The sequence below is a fragment of the Chamaea fasciata genome, unplaced genomic scaffold, assembly GCF_029207755.1.
Source record: "Chamaea fasciata isolate MVZ Bird 193981 ecotype frontalis unplaced genomic scaffold, bChaFas1.0.hap1 SCAF_9, whole genome shotgun sequence".
NCBI classification, from domain to species: domain Eukaryota; kingdom Metazoa; phylum Chordata; class Aves; order Passeriformes; family Sylviidae; genus Chamaea; species Chamaea fasciata.
Genome location: NW_027094094.1, coordinates 11,381,985 through 11,401,254, shown reverse-complemented (window position 1 = coordinate 11,401,254; position 19,270 = coordinate 11,381,985). Strand labels below are relative to the sequence as shown.

Here is a 19,270-nt window from a genome sequence, read left to right as displayed (position 1 = left end):
TGAGGGGGACTGGCTTGTGCTTGAATCCTGCAAGGAGGAAATGATGCTGAAATGTTAAAATGATGCAACGCAAAAAATGAAGAGGTGCCCTGGAGCTCTTCCTTGAGGTTGCTCCTGTAGAATCCAAAGGAATGAACTGTATGATGTTAGTTATGCTAAAAAGGCAAGGAGCAGATGCTCAAATGCTCTTACCTTCCACTGAGAAACCTCTATTCTTTCTGCACAAGTTCCCATCACATGTGAGCCCAGGAGCTTGCACAGAGGCTCCCAAGCTATCAGAATGCATAACTGCCTTTCTGGAGAGAAAGGCATTGGGCAAAGTTAGCTTGTAACTAGGAGAATTACATTTACCTGTGGAATCTGAGGTCAGAGCACCAGATATATCAGAGGGAAAGTATATTCCTCCATTGTCTCCCGTGTACTGCTTAACTCCCTTCTCCCCCAACCTCAGTTTTGCAGGCGCATGGCTCTGGAGTGTTTTCTCCAGAAAGTCAGTGGGTCCTGGAGCCTCTGACTGTCCTTGAACACTAAAGATCCAGGTGTCTGTCTTGCTCAGTGCATAAGCAGAATGTTCCACTCTGTGTCCCTCTTACCACTGTGGAAAGGTGATGGCATGCAGGAATTCCCATGCTCTGGAGTCAGTGACAGCAGATGGAGATAACAAACCTGACTCTAGGCAAGATGGACTTTTGTGGTGGATGGGGATCTACATAAAAAAACTTGCCAATTCTTTCCATGGAGGCTGAATAATTAGTTGATAGTGATAGAATGTTGAGAGACAAAAGAAGTTGACTGTAATTTTAGACCGAGCTATTGAATTAACAAGGGTGCATTTGATTCTATCCCTGACATTAAATAATTGTAGTTGCAGAGAGGTGAACTCACTAAGTCTGATTAATTCCTGGTGGCATGTTTTATTTCAAATGCAAAACATTTTGAGATTAAAAGAAGTGTTACTGGTTATACAATGCACTAAGCTAATGATTTCCACTTTTACTTTTTAAACCTACTTTATCCTATAATACTACAACTTTAATGGATGAATGCTCAGCTCTCCTTTGGGTGGTTTCAGATTTTCTGTGTATTGTTACAAAATCTAACATCAACCTTTTTTTTTCTCCTCTTTTCCCTTTCTCTCTTTCTCACTCCCTCCCTTTCCCCTCTGTAGGTGATTCTCATCCTGACAAAGCTCTACGACTTCAACCTGGGGAGTGTTACAGAGAGTTCATTGTGGAGGTATGTGGATTGTGGGAATCACAGCAAGCATGGAGGGCTGTCCTCTGTCTCTTGTAAACTGGGGGCTGACCCGGGGTGTGGGCATGGGGGAATATCTGTGTTCATCAGAGGAGGAGCTGGGAAAGAATCTGAGACAAATGGAGTTGCTCTTTGGAAAAGGGATATGTGATTAGGGCACGTTCCTTTAATGAAGTGGGGTCTTCAAATAAGAGGGTTTCATCATATAATGGCCTTTCCCTGGCATGGAGAGGAGCTTGATTTCCTTCTCACCTTTGAGTGTCCCTAGACAAGTCCCTTCCTTCCTCTCTCTCCTGTGAGTCTGGCAGTGAGAACAGGCTCCATAGATGGTTGCACACTTGCTAGAATTGTGTCTGAGAAGGAATAAAACACAGTGTGTGATATAATCTTAGTTGATCTTAGACTTGTTGCTCACCCCTGTGAGCTAAGATGATCATCTTGGTAGGGTCTGTGTGTTGGGCTGTAAGGAGAGAAGCTGCTGAGTGACAAGAGATGCCACAGTGAGGTGCTGCTGTCTTCTCCACTGTGGATGTCCCTGGATGGTGTCACATAGCTGCCCTCTCTTCTCCACTGTGGATGTCCCTGGATGGTGTCACATAGCTGCCATGTTCCTAGTCTGACATGGGAGATGGACTGTGCTGTCCTGGGGAAACGTGAGTCTGGACAGAGTGTGTGTTTGGAAGTATGTGTCTGCATTTAAAATAAGAAATAACTTAAAATCCCCTCAGCCCCCAAATTCACCCCTATAAACAGGTCAGTTCCTTGACCTTTGAAATCACCAAATGGTGTCATCCTGCCTGTGGGGTGGTATGCCTTTAACAGAATTGCTATAAGGTGTTTTTTACCCTAGGTACATTAAAAAAAAAAAAAAAAAAAAAAAAGAAGAAAAAAAAAAGAAAGAAAGAAAAAAAGAAAAGGCAGCCAGGGGCTGTTGAGACCAAGTGCCTTGTTTCAGATTTACCTGGTGTACTACAGCTATTGTGAAACCTCCTCAAAGTATAGTTGGTGGAACAGTTCAGTGCATTATAGATATTGCTTGGGTGTGAGCCCTTCCTCGCAGATGATCTCTTGTACTTCTTTCTTCACAGGTGATTTAAAAGCCCCTGTTTGGAGCAGGCTTTGGCCATTTGCTGCAGGTTTATTCCTGTAAATGTGTTTAAGGGTTAATTATTCAGTAGAGCTCTTGAAACTTCTCAATTTGAACAGTACTTAAGAAGCCTAATTGCACTGCACCATGGTAATCTGCAAAAGTATAAATAACCATGCAGCTAATAAGAGAGAACAGTCATTCCCACTTACCCTGGTACTTTTCAAGGTATTAATGCCTTAAAAAAACTTTTGCCTCTTTACATAGCAAGTACAAATGGCACTGTGATTGTACTTTAAATGTAATTGCCAAACAATCTGCTCTGCATAAATAATGTAACAAACAGGCAAACCTTGTCTTAATCCTGAGCTTGCAGCATCACCTGAGCTCTGCAGAAAGGTAATGGCAGCACCCCTTCTGGAGGTTTCCCAAAGGGATAGAAACGTAATCACTCATCAGTAGCATTGAAAGCATCCAGCACTTGGTCAGCTGGGAAAACACAGCTTTGTGGGAGCATTTCAGCCTGTTCTGGAATGTTTCTACATCTGGGTTCCAGTGAAATAGGGGCCAGTGGGGGACCTGGAGATTCAGAGAGGTTGAGAAGTTAGAACTTCCCAGGTTCTTTTTCTAGGTCTGTGAGGAAAGCTCAGGGTAAGAGCTAATAGGTAGATCTCCTGGGCTTTAAACCTTATTTTCTGCTTGGAAAATTCAGGAGCAAGCCATGTTTTACTTTAGAGGAGAGTGTGGAATCTTGGAGAGCATCTACGAGTTTCTTTGCAAAGGACATTTGCAAATAGATACTAAGTGTAAGAAATGCAAATAGATACTAAGTGTAAGAAATAAGCCAGAAAAATACTCCTTTTCTTGGGATTTCCTGTTCTATTTGCACATTCAGGCCCCTAAATCTTTGCATTGTTTAAATTGGTATTTTTCAATATTTTCTTTTCGTTTTCTGAGATGCTGAAAATTTTAAAAGGAGGATTTGTCTTTGCAGAATGAATGCAAGCCTCCTGGCAATAGGTTTGCTTTCCTTAGTTACTTTTTGCAGACTCTTTGAGCCCCCGGATGGGTCACAAACGGAATGCAATTTCAACTAAGTATCAAAAGATGATCTGTACATTTCCAAGGGGGTTGGTTTTTTTTTTTTTCCCCCTGTGTTGTGGAAATATGACTAATCCTTTCTGCTAGCCAGGAGTCCTGCCCACCTGAGCAGTGGTGCTGCATGATATCAGTTCTGAGCACTTGGGAAATGCAGTTGCCTCCACAAGAGAGGAGTGTGGCTTTTGTGGCAGAGAGCAATGAATTACATGGCAGAAGATGCAGAGAGATAGAGCAGAGTGCAATGCAATCTCCAAATACCATCTTGCCTCTACCTGCTCCATGCATCAAAATCTCCTCCTCAGTTCCCCCTGGGTTTATAGAATGAGAGGCTTCTTTTAATGGAAAACGGAATTGCCATATAAAAAGAATTTCTAATCCCTGCATCTAAATACAAAAACAAGTAAATCAATAAGAAAACATCCTGAATGTAATTAAAAAAGGGAGGGAGAGCAACAGAGGAAGAGAGGAGAATTAGAAGCTACATTGAAAACTGCTCCTATATCAGGCTGATATGAGCTTAGACAGGGGAAATGCTAGTCAGCATTTGAATGCAGGAATACAGACGCTACTCTAATATCCAAATTCATGCTTCTGGGGCTCAAACAATCACAGAAAAGGTCTCTATTGCTACTGAAGCAGCCAGCCTTGAAGCAGCTAGCTTCAAGGAAAAACACACACCCACACACACCCTCTTCCCTGTGAATGCCACATCTCTTCTTCATCACAGGAGATACCTGTCAGTTGTGGTTTAGATTTTTGTTTTTCCCACTGAGTTGAGTGGAGGTGCTAATTTTCCTCCTATGAAAGGAAGTTGCTTCATTGCTTCTTTACTATATTTGTGTTGGTGTGAGTTGTTTATGAAGTTTTGGAGAGAGATCTTTTTCACAGGTCAACAAATATAGCTATAAATATTATTTAAACTTTTAGACATGCAAACCCTTCATCAGTTCTCATTGCCTAGTGAATTATCTGAAATATTATTTAAACTTTTAGACATGCAAACCCTTCATCAGTTCTCATTGCCTAGTGAATTATCTGTGTAGTTAAGAATCCAGCCCGCTTTAAATAAAAATGGATTAAGGGATGGTCATATGCTTTCTGTAGAATTTTTTTCACCCCACTAACACCTCTTCTCCATCAACAAAAGGAAAACAAGTTTCCCTTAAAATCTGTAAACTTACATGGGTTTGATTTGAAGTACTGTTGGAGCACCTGTAATTCCCAGACTCTCTGTAGTCCAGGATCCCTCCATCAAACTTCATTGTTCATGAGGAACTGTAAAGATACAGGAGTGATCTGTATGAAATATGAAGCCTCTCTCTAAAGAGTAGGTGCCAGGCTCTTCACAGGAATTGCTTAAGCTGTGCAGTATTGAGACTGGGTTGTAGGAACATGACATTCTGGGCAAGTATTTAAAGTTAATATTGTAATATTTAAAATGTTTCCAACTGTTCAACCAGTGTGTATTGAGCAGTTTCTTTGTGGTAAGACAACAGGAATAAAAGGTTTTCCATTGTTGCCTATTTTAGTACTCAGGAATGTATTCATTTATTTTATTTATTTGGATTGCAGTAGCTGAAAAGACAGCTTCCCTCTCCAGGGAGCTCTCAATCTTGGTAAAGACAGGGACACAAGAGAGTGAGATCCAGAAGACAGGCGAAGGCACAAGTGAGCAAGGTGCTATTTATGATCAATGTCACGGCCATGACTGCAACACGTTGGCTAATTGGGCAGTGGGGAGCAGTTTAGATTTTCCTCCAAAGTGCAAGCACTTGCATGTGTCAGCTCTGAGTCTCTGCTACCATTTTACCCACCTCACATGGGTCCCCAGGAGTTCTCCTCCTCTGGCTGTTGTCCCAGCTAAATTATCTGATTGTACATAATGCTGGCCCATCCATTAACCCATAATTGTGACTAACTCTTTCTGTTTAAAATGCTAAAATGCCGATTAAGAAATTTTATATATATATATTCCTTCTTGTTTTCTTGTTTATTAACCAAGAAATTATGTCTCCATGGCAGCAGTCAAAAATCCTCAAGCATTTTTTTTTTACTCTTGTGGCTGCTGTGCCTAAAGAGGTTAGTCTGTTGCCTCAGTCTCTTTGTTGAGTTAGAAAAAAAACCCCTTTCAGCTTTTTAATAGAGGCAGCTGCAAAATGCAGCAGCTGCAACCCTAGTTTGGAGCAGAGAGGAGTAAAACCCCTCAGCTTGGTTGCAGGCTGCCTTATGTCATGCATTGCTGTTCTATTCAGTTCTGTTTGAATTACCAGAAGGCTTTACATTGTTTCCTCCCACAGAATTGCCTCTTTAGCCTCCCTCAGTCCCCAGAGACCCTCAGCATGTGTCAGTACCTCTAGCACTGAAAAAATTTCCCAGCTCACGCTGATTTCTGTGCCCTAGGTTTGTGTGTGGCACACAGAGCTGGCTTCAGGTAGGGCTGCTCTAGGTGGGAAAGGGTGAATGTGGTGTGAAGTGCCCTTTGGGAACTGAGGCTTAGTCTGGTTGCTCCAAATGCAGCAGCTTCTAAGACTGGTGAGTAAAGGGGTCAGGTATCAGGAGATTCAAGCCTGACTCAAATTTCTTTATCATCCTCTGTGAAACAAACTAAACCTGAAATAGTCATGGCACGGCCAGAGCTTTCTTAAGTGTTTCTATCCCAATGTCAACACATTATTTAGACTGCATTGTGAACAGCAAATTCTGGCTTGTGCCACAACCTCTTGTTCAGTTTTGGTTTGGCTCCATTGGTGCATTGTAGTTTTCCTGGAGTTTGCTGTATTGAAATGCAGTCTCCATGACCAGCAGCTGACATCTCCTCTCAGTATTGTCAAATTTGATTACATTTATAATTTTCCACTTTTGTGCTGATGACATGCATCTTCGATATGTGCTATTTTCTGGATGATTTTATTCGGGCGTAAAATTAATGGAGCTGATTTTCAAAGTAGTAATGTTTCCCATTATTGCGTCTTCTTTGGCACTTTTTAATAATGCTGCAAAGTGCAGAAATCCTGTGCTGATGAGGAGAAGGGTTTCTTGTATCTGCAGTCAGCCATCAGGGCATGGAGGGAGGGAGCCAGCTGTGTGTGCAAGCACCCTGATCTCTCTTGGGTTTGGAAACCAAGGTAACCAAAAGTTTGGCATCTCTGCTGTTGGTTTTGGCTAGAATGTATAAATAGCTTAACTTGGTGAGTTTTTTTGAGGCTATTGGAGCCAGACATGAAAAATCTTTGTGGTTGAGAGCTGTTAGGTGCAGACTGTTTGCTGAAGAACCAAGAGAATGGGGAACCACAGCACACGACCACAGCGTGAGATGAGAATTTTTCCTCAAGGCTCCCAGCATGTGAGTTGCAATCAGTGCACACCTTCAGCAACACCCCAGAATTACGCAGTTCTTAACCTCCAGTACTCTTGATCATGAGTGTTTCCCCACAGTAGGTGGTCCAGTTTACCCTGGGCCAGTTCAGCCTGGCTGACAGCCATAGATGCCATAGATGTCATCTTGGCATGGAAGCCCCACTGGAACCCTTTGGGACATGCACAGTGGCTGCATGTTGGCCCACTCCTGAGCTAGCTGCTGCCAAATGAAGATGGTGGCCCTCTGTTTAATAGTGTGATCTAAACAAATATTTCATTGTGGATATCAGGAAATATACTGAAGGAATTGTTCGGATTTGCTTGGGCTGTGTGTAGCTGAATGGGACAATTCATGGTAATAAAAAATAAAAAAAAAAAAGTATTTGAAGAGTTGAACAGAATGAACCATAGGTTTAGCCCTCCTCAGATGTGCCAGAGTCCCACGTAATATCCAGAGCGTACATTCTTTGCAGTTCAAACTAGAAGGAGGTGCTTTCATTACAACAAAGGGATAGTGTGAGTTAAAACTATTTTGAATGTCTGTTTTGGGAACCAATAATTAAAATTAATAGGCTTATCTTAAATTCAGGGCTCTGCTTTAGGATTAGGCAAAATCAGTAATGGTAATGAAGATAAGACTTCATATTTTAATATTTAATTCTTTCAGTATAAAACTAATTTCTGTAGAGATGTTTCATTTCTCTCTTTCCCGATGTTCCCCTTGCCCTGTTATATCCCACAGGATTTTCCAAAAAGGGAATAATAATGTTCACACCTTTGCTTTCTGGTGGTTTCTTGCTTTAATCACGTTAATGTTGCCTCAAAGATGGTGGAGACCAAGGGGGACACTGCAAAATCATGTGAAAATATTAGCCCAGCAAATGAGTCTAAAGGCCTTTGTCTTGGGATGTTGTGTGGATTGAAGTCCCACCTTTGCTTATTAAGATATCTTAGTCCCCTTGTTTCATGAAGCTCATTTGTCTTTTGTGAGCCAGCCTGCTGACTGGTCCATTTGTTGTGTCTCTTAATTGCTTCATCAGTGACCTTTCTGTGAGGGTGGGGATGTCATCAGACAGGGGGCCTTTTGGATTTATTAATTTTTTGTTTGCCAAGAAAGCTCTGAGACTAATTGCCAAGACTTCCCAGAAGATATTAGTTTACAAATTTTAATGACACTTATGATTTATTAATGTGCTTCCCCCTGCATCTGCTCATCCCTATTCCTTGGTGAAATTCCTACTGAATTGGAGAGAATGAATAAAAACAGAACTGGAGATTGTAATGGGGGTTTAGATAGTCTGCTATTCTAAAAACAAATGCCCATGCTTTATTTATATCTGTGAATCTCTGAAGACAGCAGTAAATCTTGGCTTTGGCTGAGTTCTGCCCCAGGACCTCATTTTGGTGTTGTTTGGTGGGAGCACAGGTTTTCACATGTTCATGTGCAGGTAACTCCTGTCCAACCTGTGCTACACATCCACACTCTGCCCCATTCACACAGCTTTTGGAGCTTGAAAATGGGGCTGCTTTGCTGAAGTTGTTGGTGTTCAAATGTGTGTCTGCGAGAGGAGTGGGCTGGTCACCGACAGTGGATGCTGCATATGTTTGGGTGGGGAATGTGCTCGTTGAATATACCTAGAGAGGTCATGTATTTGTACTTATGTGTTGATCTCATAGATAAAACCAGGCTACTGGGATGCTCTTTTTAATAAGTGGACCTGGGAACTTCTGGATGCCTCTTGTTTTCTGTCTGGATACTGGGAAGCAAAAAGAAAATGCAATTTATCAAATTCCTAAATTTTTGAGGAAATGTTCTCAGGATGGAAGTGAAATTCCAAACCAAATGTAGAGAGAAAAACACATGCAGTGTTTTGTTTTAATTTTCCATGATTCAGGTAAGAGCCCCAGCCATCCCTCTTGAATTATTTATATTCTACAAAAGAGCTGCAACAGGAGAGACTGAGAATCTCTCCAGGGAGAGACTCACTCTAATCTTATGTGTGGAAGAACCAAGTTCAAGCCCTTGCTCTGAATAAGTATAAAGGGAAGTGCTTTTTTATTCCTCAAGTAATTACATTGTGTAACTCATTGCTGCAGGATGTTGTGAGGCAGAAATAATAAAAGTGTAAATGGATTTCAAAAAGGGGACTCAGTGAATTAACGGAGGATATTTCTGCTGGTGGCTGAACAACATGATAGTGTGGCAGTAGTCCATGGCTTGCATTAATTATTTTATAGCATTGGGAGAACAAAAAAATCTACAGCTTTTGGGTCAGAGTTTCAGAAACATCTTTTTTTTTTTTTTTTTTTTTTTTATCTATTTGTCAGCAGTGAGCTACTCATGCTTTAAGTTTTCCAATGGAATAGCTGGGATTGTGCTGGAAACGTGATATTCTGCAGATTTTAGTGGTTTTGGGATTTGGATATCTCTGAGTCCAGAGAACTGGATGACAGACCCTGTGAAGTAATCGTGCTGTCTTTTATCTCTTTCATATACTTTCCCCAGAATATTCTGTGGCAGATTAACAGGTATTACAAATATTTGTAATTTGTTGTGTCTACTGTGGCTATCATATTCAAACAAGGGATCTGAGTCTTCTGCATCACAGGTGGGCTTTCCATCAGTTGGTGTCTCTTGGATGCTACCATATTTTGTAAGTAAAGATCTTTCATTGGCCTGGAAGTGCTCTTTGAAATTGTAGTTTGAAAAAAAAAAACCCAAAAAGCCCAAACCCAAACCAAAACAAACCAACCAAAAATATCTTTGGCATTACTTAATTTTTAAACTAGTCCTTTTAGGCACTCAGCTGGGTCAATGGAAGATTAGATTTTTTCAGATTTCTCGTCATTCAATTCCAGAAAACAAGATAATAAAATAGGAAGTTTAGAGAATTTAATGCCAGAAGATATTTCTGGTGTAGATTTATAAGCTTTAGGATCTCAGTGTGAACTAATGAAATTTGTTGTGGAAAAAAAATGAAGTGCTCTAGAAGCTGGAAGAAGAATATGCTTGTCTCTGTGTTCTCAGCTAACATATGCTATATTTATTAGTTTTTCTGTCCTTATTGGTGAATTTCTTTGATTATGGCTCCTGAAGAAAGGAGACATCCTATCTCATCAGCAATGAATTTCGAGCTCCGGTCACATTCCCAGGCATTTAGTTCTGGGGCTTTGGTGGAGCAGGTCAGAGGAAGCTTTGCCAAGAACAAATGTGAAGCCTCACTGTCCCTATGAAGTCATCTTGTCAGGGCTGGCAGGTAAAGTGTGTTTGTAGTGCTTTGCCTACTTGTTTAGAAGCCACAAGGCAGCACTCAGGAGGGAGTCTGTAGCCAAGAACCTGCTGTTGCAGATCCTGTGGGTGTTGTGACTGTTGCTGCATCAGCAGAGCCGCACCTGTTAACAGGAATTGGCTACTCCATCTCTTCTTTTATCATTTGGAGCAGCAATTCCATTGCTCTCGTTAAAGAGCTGCTCCTTTTGTTGAGTTATCTAATCTTGAATTCTAATGAGATTTGGATGTTGACTGCAAAACTTTTTGCAGGAAGCCACACTTGAAGATGAATTTGTTTTGACCTTCCTAATGTCTTTTTCGGATCACTCTTTGTTGTGCAGAGGAGTTTTGTTTGCACAGATTAGTAGCGAATGCATTCAATGGGAATCTGTGCCAGTAGTAATGAAAACCACACATTAAATTTGCTTATAAATATGCAAATATATAAGTGAAAAATAAAACTTTCTTAACAAATTGCATAAGAGCTTCCATACTAAGTCTTGTCTACTAAGATTGGGACAGGAGGTGCCCAGAAAAGAGTATGTTAAAAATCTTAGTGTTATGTGGTATGGACAGGGTCTCATAAAGTGAGTAGGAAAAACATCTCTCATATGAGGAAAGTCTGAGAGGGCTTGTAAGTCTGGAGAAGGGAAGGCTGGAGTGGGACTGGTGGATTGTACCAATTGTGCAAATTCCTCAAAGCAGGGGGAAAAGAAGATGGAACCACATTTTTTCACGTGTCTGTCCAGTGACAGGACAAGAGACAATGCATGTGCACGAACTGAAACTCAGGATGTTCCCTCTGGATGTCCTCCTCTGATGGAAAACATTTTTTAATGTGTTCTGAACGCTAAACACTGGCTGAGGTTGTCCAAGGAGGTTGTGGTGTGTCCATCCTTGGACGCCATCTGGACAAATGTCTTTTAGGTGGCCCTGCTTGCGCAGGAGATTGGATCAGATCAGCTCCAAAGATTCCTTCCAACCTCAGCAAATTTTTGGTTCCAAGAGGAATAAAGAAGCATTGACCTAAGGCTCAGAGCCAGTAGAAGAATTTGGTTCTTAGGACAATATGTAATGCATCTCCTTGCTGAAGCCTGTTTTTACCCATGTTTTAGATGGGTTCGTAGAATAAGACACAAAATCTTTCCAGGATTGTATTACTTTCAGCCTTCATCTGTGGCTCAGTTCCCTGGCCTCTGGTCAGTCAGACCGAGATTGATGCTGCCATGTACTCTCCAAGCAGTCAGGCCTGCAGAAGGAGCCACCAGGTTCTTGCACAGAACAGTTTCTGTGTTGATGCCACCTCATGCATGCTGAAGAGCTGTAGGACAGTGCCCCTGTCCACACTGAAGGTAGGCTTCGCATCACCTTACAAGATTTCTTTCTCTTTGACCAAGCTCTTTTCCTTTCTCTTCCTATCTCCTCCCTCCCTTGGCTTTTCTGTTCTTTCCCGTTAAGCTTCAGATCAAGCCATAAATCTTTGATGCTTTGTACAGGAGCTTGTAGAATTTAGTACTTTAATACTTTAACATGGGTTGTGTCTGTTTATATTGATGTTTTATTATGTTGTGGTGGTTTTTCTTTTTTTTTTTAATTTTTTTTTTCCCACAAATGTACTGCCATTTTATAATGGCTATAAATTATCCGAAGGATGGAGAAAAGATGTTAAAAAAATGTGCAAGAAATCCTTCTATCTTTCTTTTAGTCTAGTCTGTTTCTCTCGTTATGTCCATGGTAGATTCATTAAGTTTCTAATGAAATTAAAAGTGCCTGTATGAAGTGGTCACTTCTCCAAATAATATTTACAAAGGGCTACATTTCCCCAGCCTGGAAGGCAGCCTTTGATTTATTTACTTACCACATGTGCTTCATTTGTAAAATCTGTCAGCCAGTTCTTCTACAGTATACGTCTGATCAAGTGAAAATGAGAGCTCTTGTAAACTACCAGATCATGGGAAGCTAGTGCATTTTTTACATATAGGATTTCTGCTTCTGAATAAAAACTGTAGAAGGTTAGTGAGGCCTTCCTGTAACTAGATTGCTAGGCCATGTTTCTGGGTCTTTAAAGGCCAGCTACTTTAGAAAATTGACTCCATAAATATTAGTAGTCGGTTATATCCAGTTTTCCTCAAGCTTGCCATCCAGATCCATGAATCTAGCAGCAGGCTAGCAGCTGGGCATTCAGCATCCTGCAGGTCTAGTCAAGCATGCAAAAATCTGGTGGTGTATTGGAAAAGCTGAGGGATATTATTCCCATGATAAATCCAAGAATACCCTTTGGCATCTGTAACATGACTATTACATGTTATTTTCTGGATCTTGTAGTTTAGCTTAGGACATCTGTGAGGAAGGTGATAATAGGAGACAGGTAACAGGAAGATGGCTGGGCTGTTGATGCAGCTGTTACTTGCCAAGCCTTACCCCAAAATCAGGCAGTTTTTCCAGGGTTGAGAGATGCACTGTGAACTGACCTGGGTGAGTTCTGGTGCATTTAAAATGCAGCACTCTCCAGCTATCTGTAACTACTGCCAAAAGTGCAGGGCACTCTTTTGTACAAAAAGTCCTGGAAGTTCCAAAGGTGCCCGGCAAGAAGTACACAGAAAGAAAGAGCAGCCCATCACTGGGACCTGGGTTCTGGCCTTGTGGGAATCTGAGCTCACAAGGAGTAATCAGCCCCATGGAAAGAGAAATGCACACTGGTCCTCTTGGATCTCTTTCTCTGAAATGTTAGAAACTGTAGGAACCATTTGTTTCAAGAAGGAAGCCTGGTTGCTGATTATTGGTCCTGGGAGGGGATGAGTAAGCAGCAGGTTCAGAGCAGAAGTCAGGAACAGCTTGGAAAAGAGTAGCTCACAGACAGGTAATATGTCCCAGGTCTTGGTGTGGAAACAGGAGGATCCCACAACATCCATCAGCACAAAGGGGGGTATGAGTTCCCTTGAAAACTAATACATACAAATGATAATAATCATACAAAGTATGATCGCTCTGTGGGTCCTGTGTAGTTACTTCAGGGATCACAGAAAAGCTTGACCTTGAGGTGCCCCAGATACAAGTCTCTGTAAAGCCATTCTGTGGGAGACCTTGTCCTTTCTTTGGATTACTTGCAGCTGTAAGTGTGGCTGAGGAAAAGCCAGGCAGTGAGATCATCTGTTCAAATGTAAGGTTTCAGATATAATGTTATATTGCCATACAGTAGTTAAGCTACAGAGTAAGCAGTAGACCATGGTACATCATTCAGTGTGCCTTTAGCAAAGCACAGAGTAAATGTCCCCTGGAAGATTAAAATCCCATTGGTTCTATTATGTGTAACCAATAAAGATAGGAGGGATGTCTATGAGGTATACAGAGTTACCACAGCACATTTAGCTTTGTACCCCCAAGTGTGCATTTTCTATTTTGTACAAGGCATGGGGAGCAAAGGAAGAAGAGCTTTGGGGTTTCTCTCCTGGTAGAGTATGTGGTAGGGGACTGTGGTGGTCCATTTGCCTCTCTGAGGATTGGAAAGTGGTCTGCAACAACACTGCCTAATGACAGGGGCTGAGAACTTTTAGTCACACCACCTGAAAAGTTTGTTTATGTTTCTTTTTCTGTGGTATTTTAACAGTGATGGGCACAAGAACATGGCTCATCTGTTACAGTGGTGGGAGACTTACAAGAAGCCCATATTTCCTTTCTGAAAGTGCTCCTTTTCAAGAGTGACAGTGCACATGGCTTGTTTAGGGGACAGATGAGGGTGAAGTTAAGAAGGCTGTGGTCTAACTTAGTTGTTTAGCTCAAACTGATCCAAGCATGGTGCATGATGTGGTTTGTCATGAAATGTCAAACATATCAGAAGAATCAGTGTTGTGGCTGTGCAGACACGGGAATGGAGCTTTTCCTCAGTATGCAAAACCAAACTTGCTCTTCTTGTGTCTGTCTGGTTCCAGAGCATCACTGGACATGGCACTTTGTCATGTCTCAGTGGCAAGTCTGGAATTGGTTTGCTACTTGCTCTGCTAGGAAGCTTTTGAGGCATGCTTGGCAGTGGTGTTGTTGAGGAGCTCAGATCTTGTGGAAAAGTGGGTTCTTGAATTCCTTGGCATAGATATTCCAGTTTTCTATTGTTAAAGCTGCTGTATACTTGCAGAATGCAAAGGCAGAATCCTTTGTTCTTAGGACTCCTTTCCTGTGTTTTATCTCAGCTTCACTGGTCACTGTGCTCCTTCTCATCCCATGTGACAAAAATCACTACAAATGCTGCAGTAGGCTGTGTTGCAAACTGTTATCTTCAAAAATGACATTCATAAAGGTTAATAATTGGAATGAGCTCTGGCAGTTACTAATTAGCACCATTACACAATCAGTTCACATTCTGGCAGCATTAGGCATACTTAATCAGTCAATTATCATTGATCTTGGAAAGTGGTGCTCTAAAGTTAGCATAAGGTGCCTTTGTAAGTGGAGAGAAGGAATTTGACACTGCCACAGTGGTCAGGCTGCTGGGAGCATGTGGTTTGAGGTACCAGTGTGGTGTACCTGATTGTGGTGGATAGATTGGAATTGAAAACCAGATAGTACAGACTCACCTTCAAACAGGCATAAATAGGTCCTATCACTGTCTCTCTTTGCCATTTCAAACAGTAGAGGGTGTTCAGGGAGAGAGCTGGCTTTGGGGAAAAATGGATTTAATGACTTCAATGAATTTCAGTTAACGTGTAATGACTTACAAGCTTTTCGAAGAACAGCTGGAGCATAAGGTACCATTTTCCTTGGTTTTATTTTTCTTCATGTGTATTATAGTTCTCAGGGTAAGGAAGTTGTAAACAAGATGGGGAGGCACCAAAGGATTCTAAATTCTAAAGGATTTCCCTTTAGAAGTATTTCATAAAGTGACCTTAATCTTATGAATCTAAATGTTATGATTGCTCCGTGCTCTCTCAGACACTCAGAAGTGCAGAGCCTTTGCTGCTTGTGCTGGCTCAGAGTGCAGAGGGAGCAGGGCTGGTGCTGCACACAGTGTCCATGGTTTTCTAGCCAGTGCTTGGCTATTCCCTACTTGAGTGCCTCAACATGCCTGTCTTGTAAAACCATCTGTTATTGTGCCTGGTCAGGAAGGTATGCAGATATGTGGGGGCCACTCAAGGAAGGATGGTGGCTACAGCCCAGTGTGTGAAGGCGATTTTCCAGATCTCTGCTTGGAAAATGAATGTGTGGCGTGATCAGGGCTGATGTGCTGGTTTCTGCTCTTACTCTCCTTTTAAAATTCTCTGTTTTGACTGTTTAAGAAATGGTCTGCAATGTGTGCAAATTCACAGGGGATAGAATGGGCAAGTTGTCAACAACATGTTGGAATGGAAGAGGAGTCCAGGATACTGTGAAACTAAAGCAACTTGTGTAGGTGAAAGGGCCAGGAAAAACATGAGTTGCACTTGACTCCCCTTTGGAGTTTGGCCCAGGGCCTCTGCTTGTTCAGCAGAAGGGAAAATGCATTTTTGTGATTATTTTGGAATGCGTTTGTAATCTCTCTCTCTCTCCTGCTGCTTATTCTCTGAGACTTTTCATTTTGGGCAAATGATCCAGAAAAAAATCTGGTTAGAATCTTGCAGGCTGAATGTTTCCTCAAAACCATTTTGCAGCAGAAATCTGAGAATACACTTCAGGGCTGACTGAAGTCAGAACAATATTGATTATTTTTCTCTGCATCTGAACGTTCGCCTTTGCTCTTGGCAAAAATCTGCAAGGGGTCTTGGGAGTAGGGACAAGGAGAAAACATGTCAGAAGTTCAACTCTGGTTCCAGCTTTTGGGAAAAGTTAGCCCAATGTGAAAGAAATTGTTTAAAAAGTATGTGATCATTCATCTTATTCCAGAAGTTGTAGAAAGTGAGTGCAAGAACAAACAATCCAGAGCACCAGAATTTCCTTGCCTGCTATCTGAGATGCAGATTCTTCTCAGAAGTGTAAAGGAAATTTGACTGAAGAAATATTAAAAATCTGAGCATGGTTATGGATTGTACAATGCTTATTTAATCTGGAGAAAGGAAATATGTACAGGAAACCTATTTTAGATGTAGGTCACTAATGTAGTATCCAAATTTGGAGGGGGTTTGACTAGATGACCTTTAAAGGTCACTTCTAACCCAAATTATTCTATGATTCTAAGGAAGTCAGGAGTGTTTCCAGGAATTTTTCCAGAGACTTCGGGTCAGGTCTTGTAAAAGTAAAGGGGAGAAACAGGTACTTAGCCTGAGAAACTTCCCTGAGCCAACCCTGGGCCAGCCCCGTGCGGATCGTGTACCTCAGGAGAAGCTGGCAAGAGCTGCAGCCTGGGCAGGGTGTCTGGGCAGAGCTCTGCTCCTGGGTGCAGGTGCTGAGCTGCAGAGCTCAGGTAGGATTTCCCCTCAAAACCTCCAATAACCCATAGCCTGTGCAGATACTTCTGGAGGTGACAGATGTGCTTTAAGAAATGTGCAAGACTCGGGGCTCAGAACAGGTAAACAGCTCTGGTGTTCTGCTGTATGACAAATGACATCACCTATGAGGTGTGCCTTGGTATGGCAACAAATACTATGGCAACATCTGTAAGTGGAGCTAATTTTAGAAAAGAGGTGCCAGGCTACAGTAGCTCAGTTAAGGAAAAACACTTGGACACTTTGTTCTTACAGCAGTCCTGTAAGTATGCAAATATATACGGCATAATCATTCCCACCCCTGCCTGGCCTCCCAATAACTATTCTCCAGTTACTGAGTATTTTGCAGCAGTGCAGAGGCAGGTTTTAGGAAAAACACCTTTAAAGCAGAGCATGGATTTCTTGGGAAGGTGAGAAGTGTCCATTTTAAAAGACTTAAGGTACATGTCTGCTTCTGGTTAGTTGTGCCTTTGGGAGGGAGGGCAAACATTGGTGGATTTTTTTAACCCTGTGTCTGTAGTCCAGTGACAGAAGAGCCTCTCGCCCATATCCCTTGGGAAAAGCAGCACAATAGGCTTCATATTAGAAGCTGACTCTAAAAGGAGCTGAGAGGTTGAATAGTTTTTCCTTGAGTGCATTCAGCACATTTTTGTCCTCTCAGCATTTTGTGACCTATCCTACCTTGTCTTGAAATGTCCCCATTAAAATATTATATAAATGGGATAGTGAAGCCCAGCATGGAAATTGGACAATGTGCAATAAAAAGCGTTAACTTGACACTGAGGCTGTGCTCTCTGCAGTGCATCTGTTCTGATTTCAATCCCATCAACAAGCAAAATATTGCAGTGCAGATGTACAGTTTGATAGGATGCTTGGGTCTGATGGCTCAAGAACATGAAAGAATCTCTTCTCACCTCTTTGATGCCCTCTCCAACTGATTACACAGTGGACACCACAGAGTGCAAAAATCAGCTAGTTGGTGTTGGGACAAAGCTGGAAACATGGGAGTGCTGTCAAAGCAGCTGTGTTCAAGCCAACAGTGCTGGCTGAAAGGCTGGTGGAAGAGCAGAAGGATGTGTTTTAAATGTGAGGGATCTTGAGCAGCTTGGTATCTCACTTCTTCTTCTTACCCAGGCATGAAGCTGAGGCAAATGCTGTTGTGTTTGTAAAGTGGGGCAGTGGATGATTTTTAGATACAATACTAGGGAAATTGGTGAATATAGGCAAGGACTCCTTGATAGTGGCTTTTTTAGTTCATGGTGGTCAGATAGGAGAGATCATAATATAAAGAAAATCTTAGGACCTTGCTCACTGGAACAGACTGTTGCTTTGCTTTCCTAGAGTCACCCTCCTTCATGGAGCAAAATTACCATGTGATTAGGTGCTTGTATGCAGGGTGGGATTTTATCATGGGAAGATACATTTTAGAGAAGGAATCTTGACATTAGAATCTTCCTTGGAGCAGATACCTTCTGGAAATACTGGGTTACACTCTTGGTGTAATCCTAAATAAAATGAAAAAATTGTCTAGCAGCAACTATGGGGATAAGCTGTGAAGTATTAACTGTGTCACTGGTGACTCATGGATGTGGAACTATGAAAGAAATTCCTAGGTTATAAAGGCAGAAGGAGCGTTGTCCTCAGACACTGTGCAAGATCCTGCAGGTGAAGAAAATCAGTCACAGACATTAAGCAGAGATTAATTCCTCATCTAACATCTGCTTGATCAAGAGCAAAACTCTTGGGACAACATCCTATCTTGATTGTAAATTAGCAGTAATGAAGAATTTACCTTATCCATTAGTACAGTCTGCTGGAACAGTTGCCCTCCTTGTTTTTTTAAAAAAACCCCACCCAAAATAGAACAAAATACCTCCTTTACCCATGTTTGTCTAGCCTGAGTTTATCAGGTTTTAGCTCTTTGTGCTTTTGTGAACTGAATGGAAAGGCCTCTACTTCCCCAAACGGGTACTCACATCCTGTGTAAGGACCAGTTGTTTTCCATAGTGCAGCAGGTTTTTCTACTCTAACGATTCCCGTTTGGGCAATGCTTCTCTTGACAAATGGCAGCAGGCCCAATGTCCTCAGGTTTCTCATGTTCCAGTGTATTATATGGGAAGAGAATTCTTGGAAGGTGCTCTTTGTAGAGGTGCAGCTCTGCGTGTCCTCAGATTCCTAGATTTAAAGCACAGAGAAGAAGTAATGATAATAATCTAATCGTAGAGTGCAGTCCAGAGAATCTTACTCAATAATTTCAACATTGAGTCCTCAGTGTAGTTTGAAGTATTGCTTCTTGGCTGGAAACATACTCAGTCTTTACTAATACGTCTAGTCTTTCAATTATGCGATCTGATTTGCATTGCTGCTAGAACTGCATTTCATTTTTGATGCTGCAGCAAATGGACTCTGGGCTGAGTTGGCCAAATTCAATGATGCTGAAAGACAGGCTGGTTAGCTATATGTCTGAGAGCCTCAGCACCTGGGAAATTTCAAATTGCAGCTGTGACTTCTGGATGATGAAAACCAAGCATTGGAGCTCTTTGTTCCTCACTTTCCCTTTCATGGCATTGTAATTATTTTCAGAAAGAGCTGAGGGCAAAAAAAAATTCAGGGGGTGATGAAATAAAGCACTGGCTCATTCATGTGGATCACTTTTTTTTTTTTTGTCCTGGGATTTTTTTTTTAATCTTTAAAAGATCCTTGAAAGAGGGAATTTTTCTTCTTGAGACTGAAGATTGAGAAGGTTTTCTTCCTTTTCAACTCTGCCAAAGGCTTCATGGCTGATGGGTGTATCCCTGGAGGGAGGCAGAC

General features: G+C 41.7%; 1 protein-coding gene across 1 annotated transcript in view; it reads left to right on the top strand.

Moving 5' to 3' along the window:
* The window catches only part of SORCS3 (sortilin related VPS10 domain containing receptor 3), a 275,011-nt gene that overhangs the window by 87,097 nt on the left and 168,644 nt on the right, over positions 1-19,270 (top strand). The window contains exon 2 of the mRNA XM_066190964.1: positions 1,169-1,236. Within this exon, the coding sequence (XP_066047061.1) occupies positions 1,169-1,236 (68 nt within the window). The remainder of the gene's footprint in view (positions 1-1,168; positions 1,237-19,270) is intronic.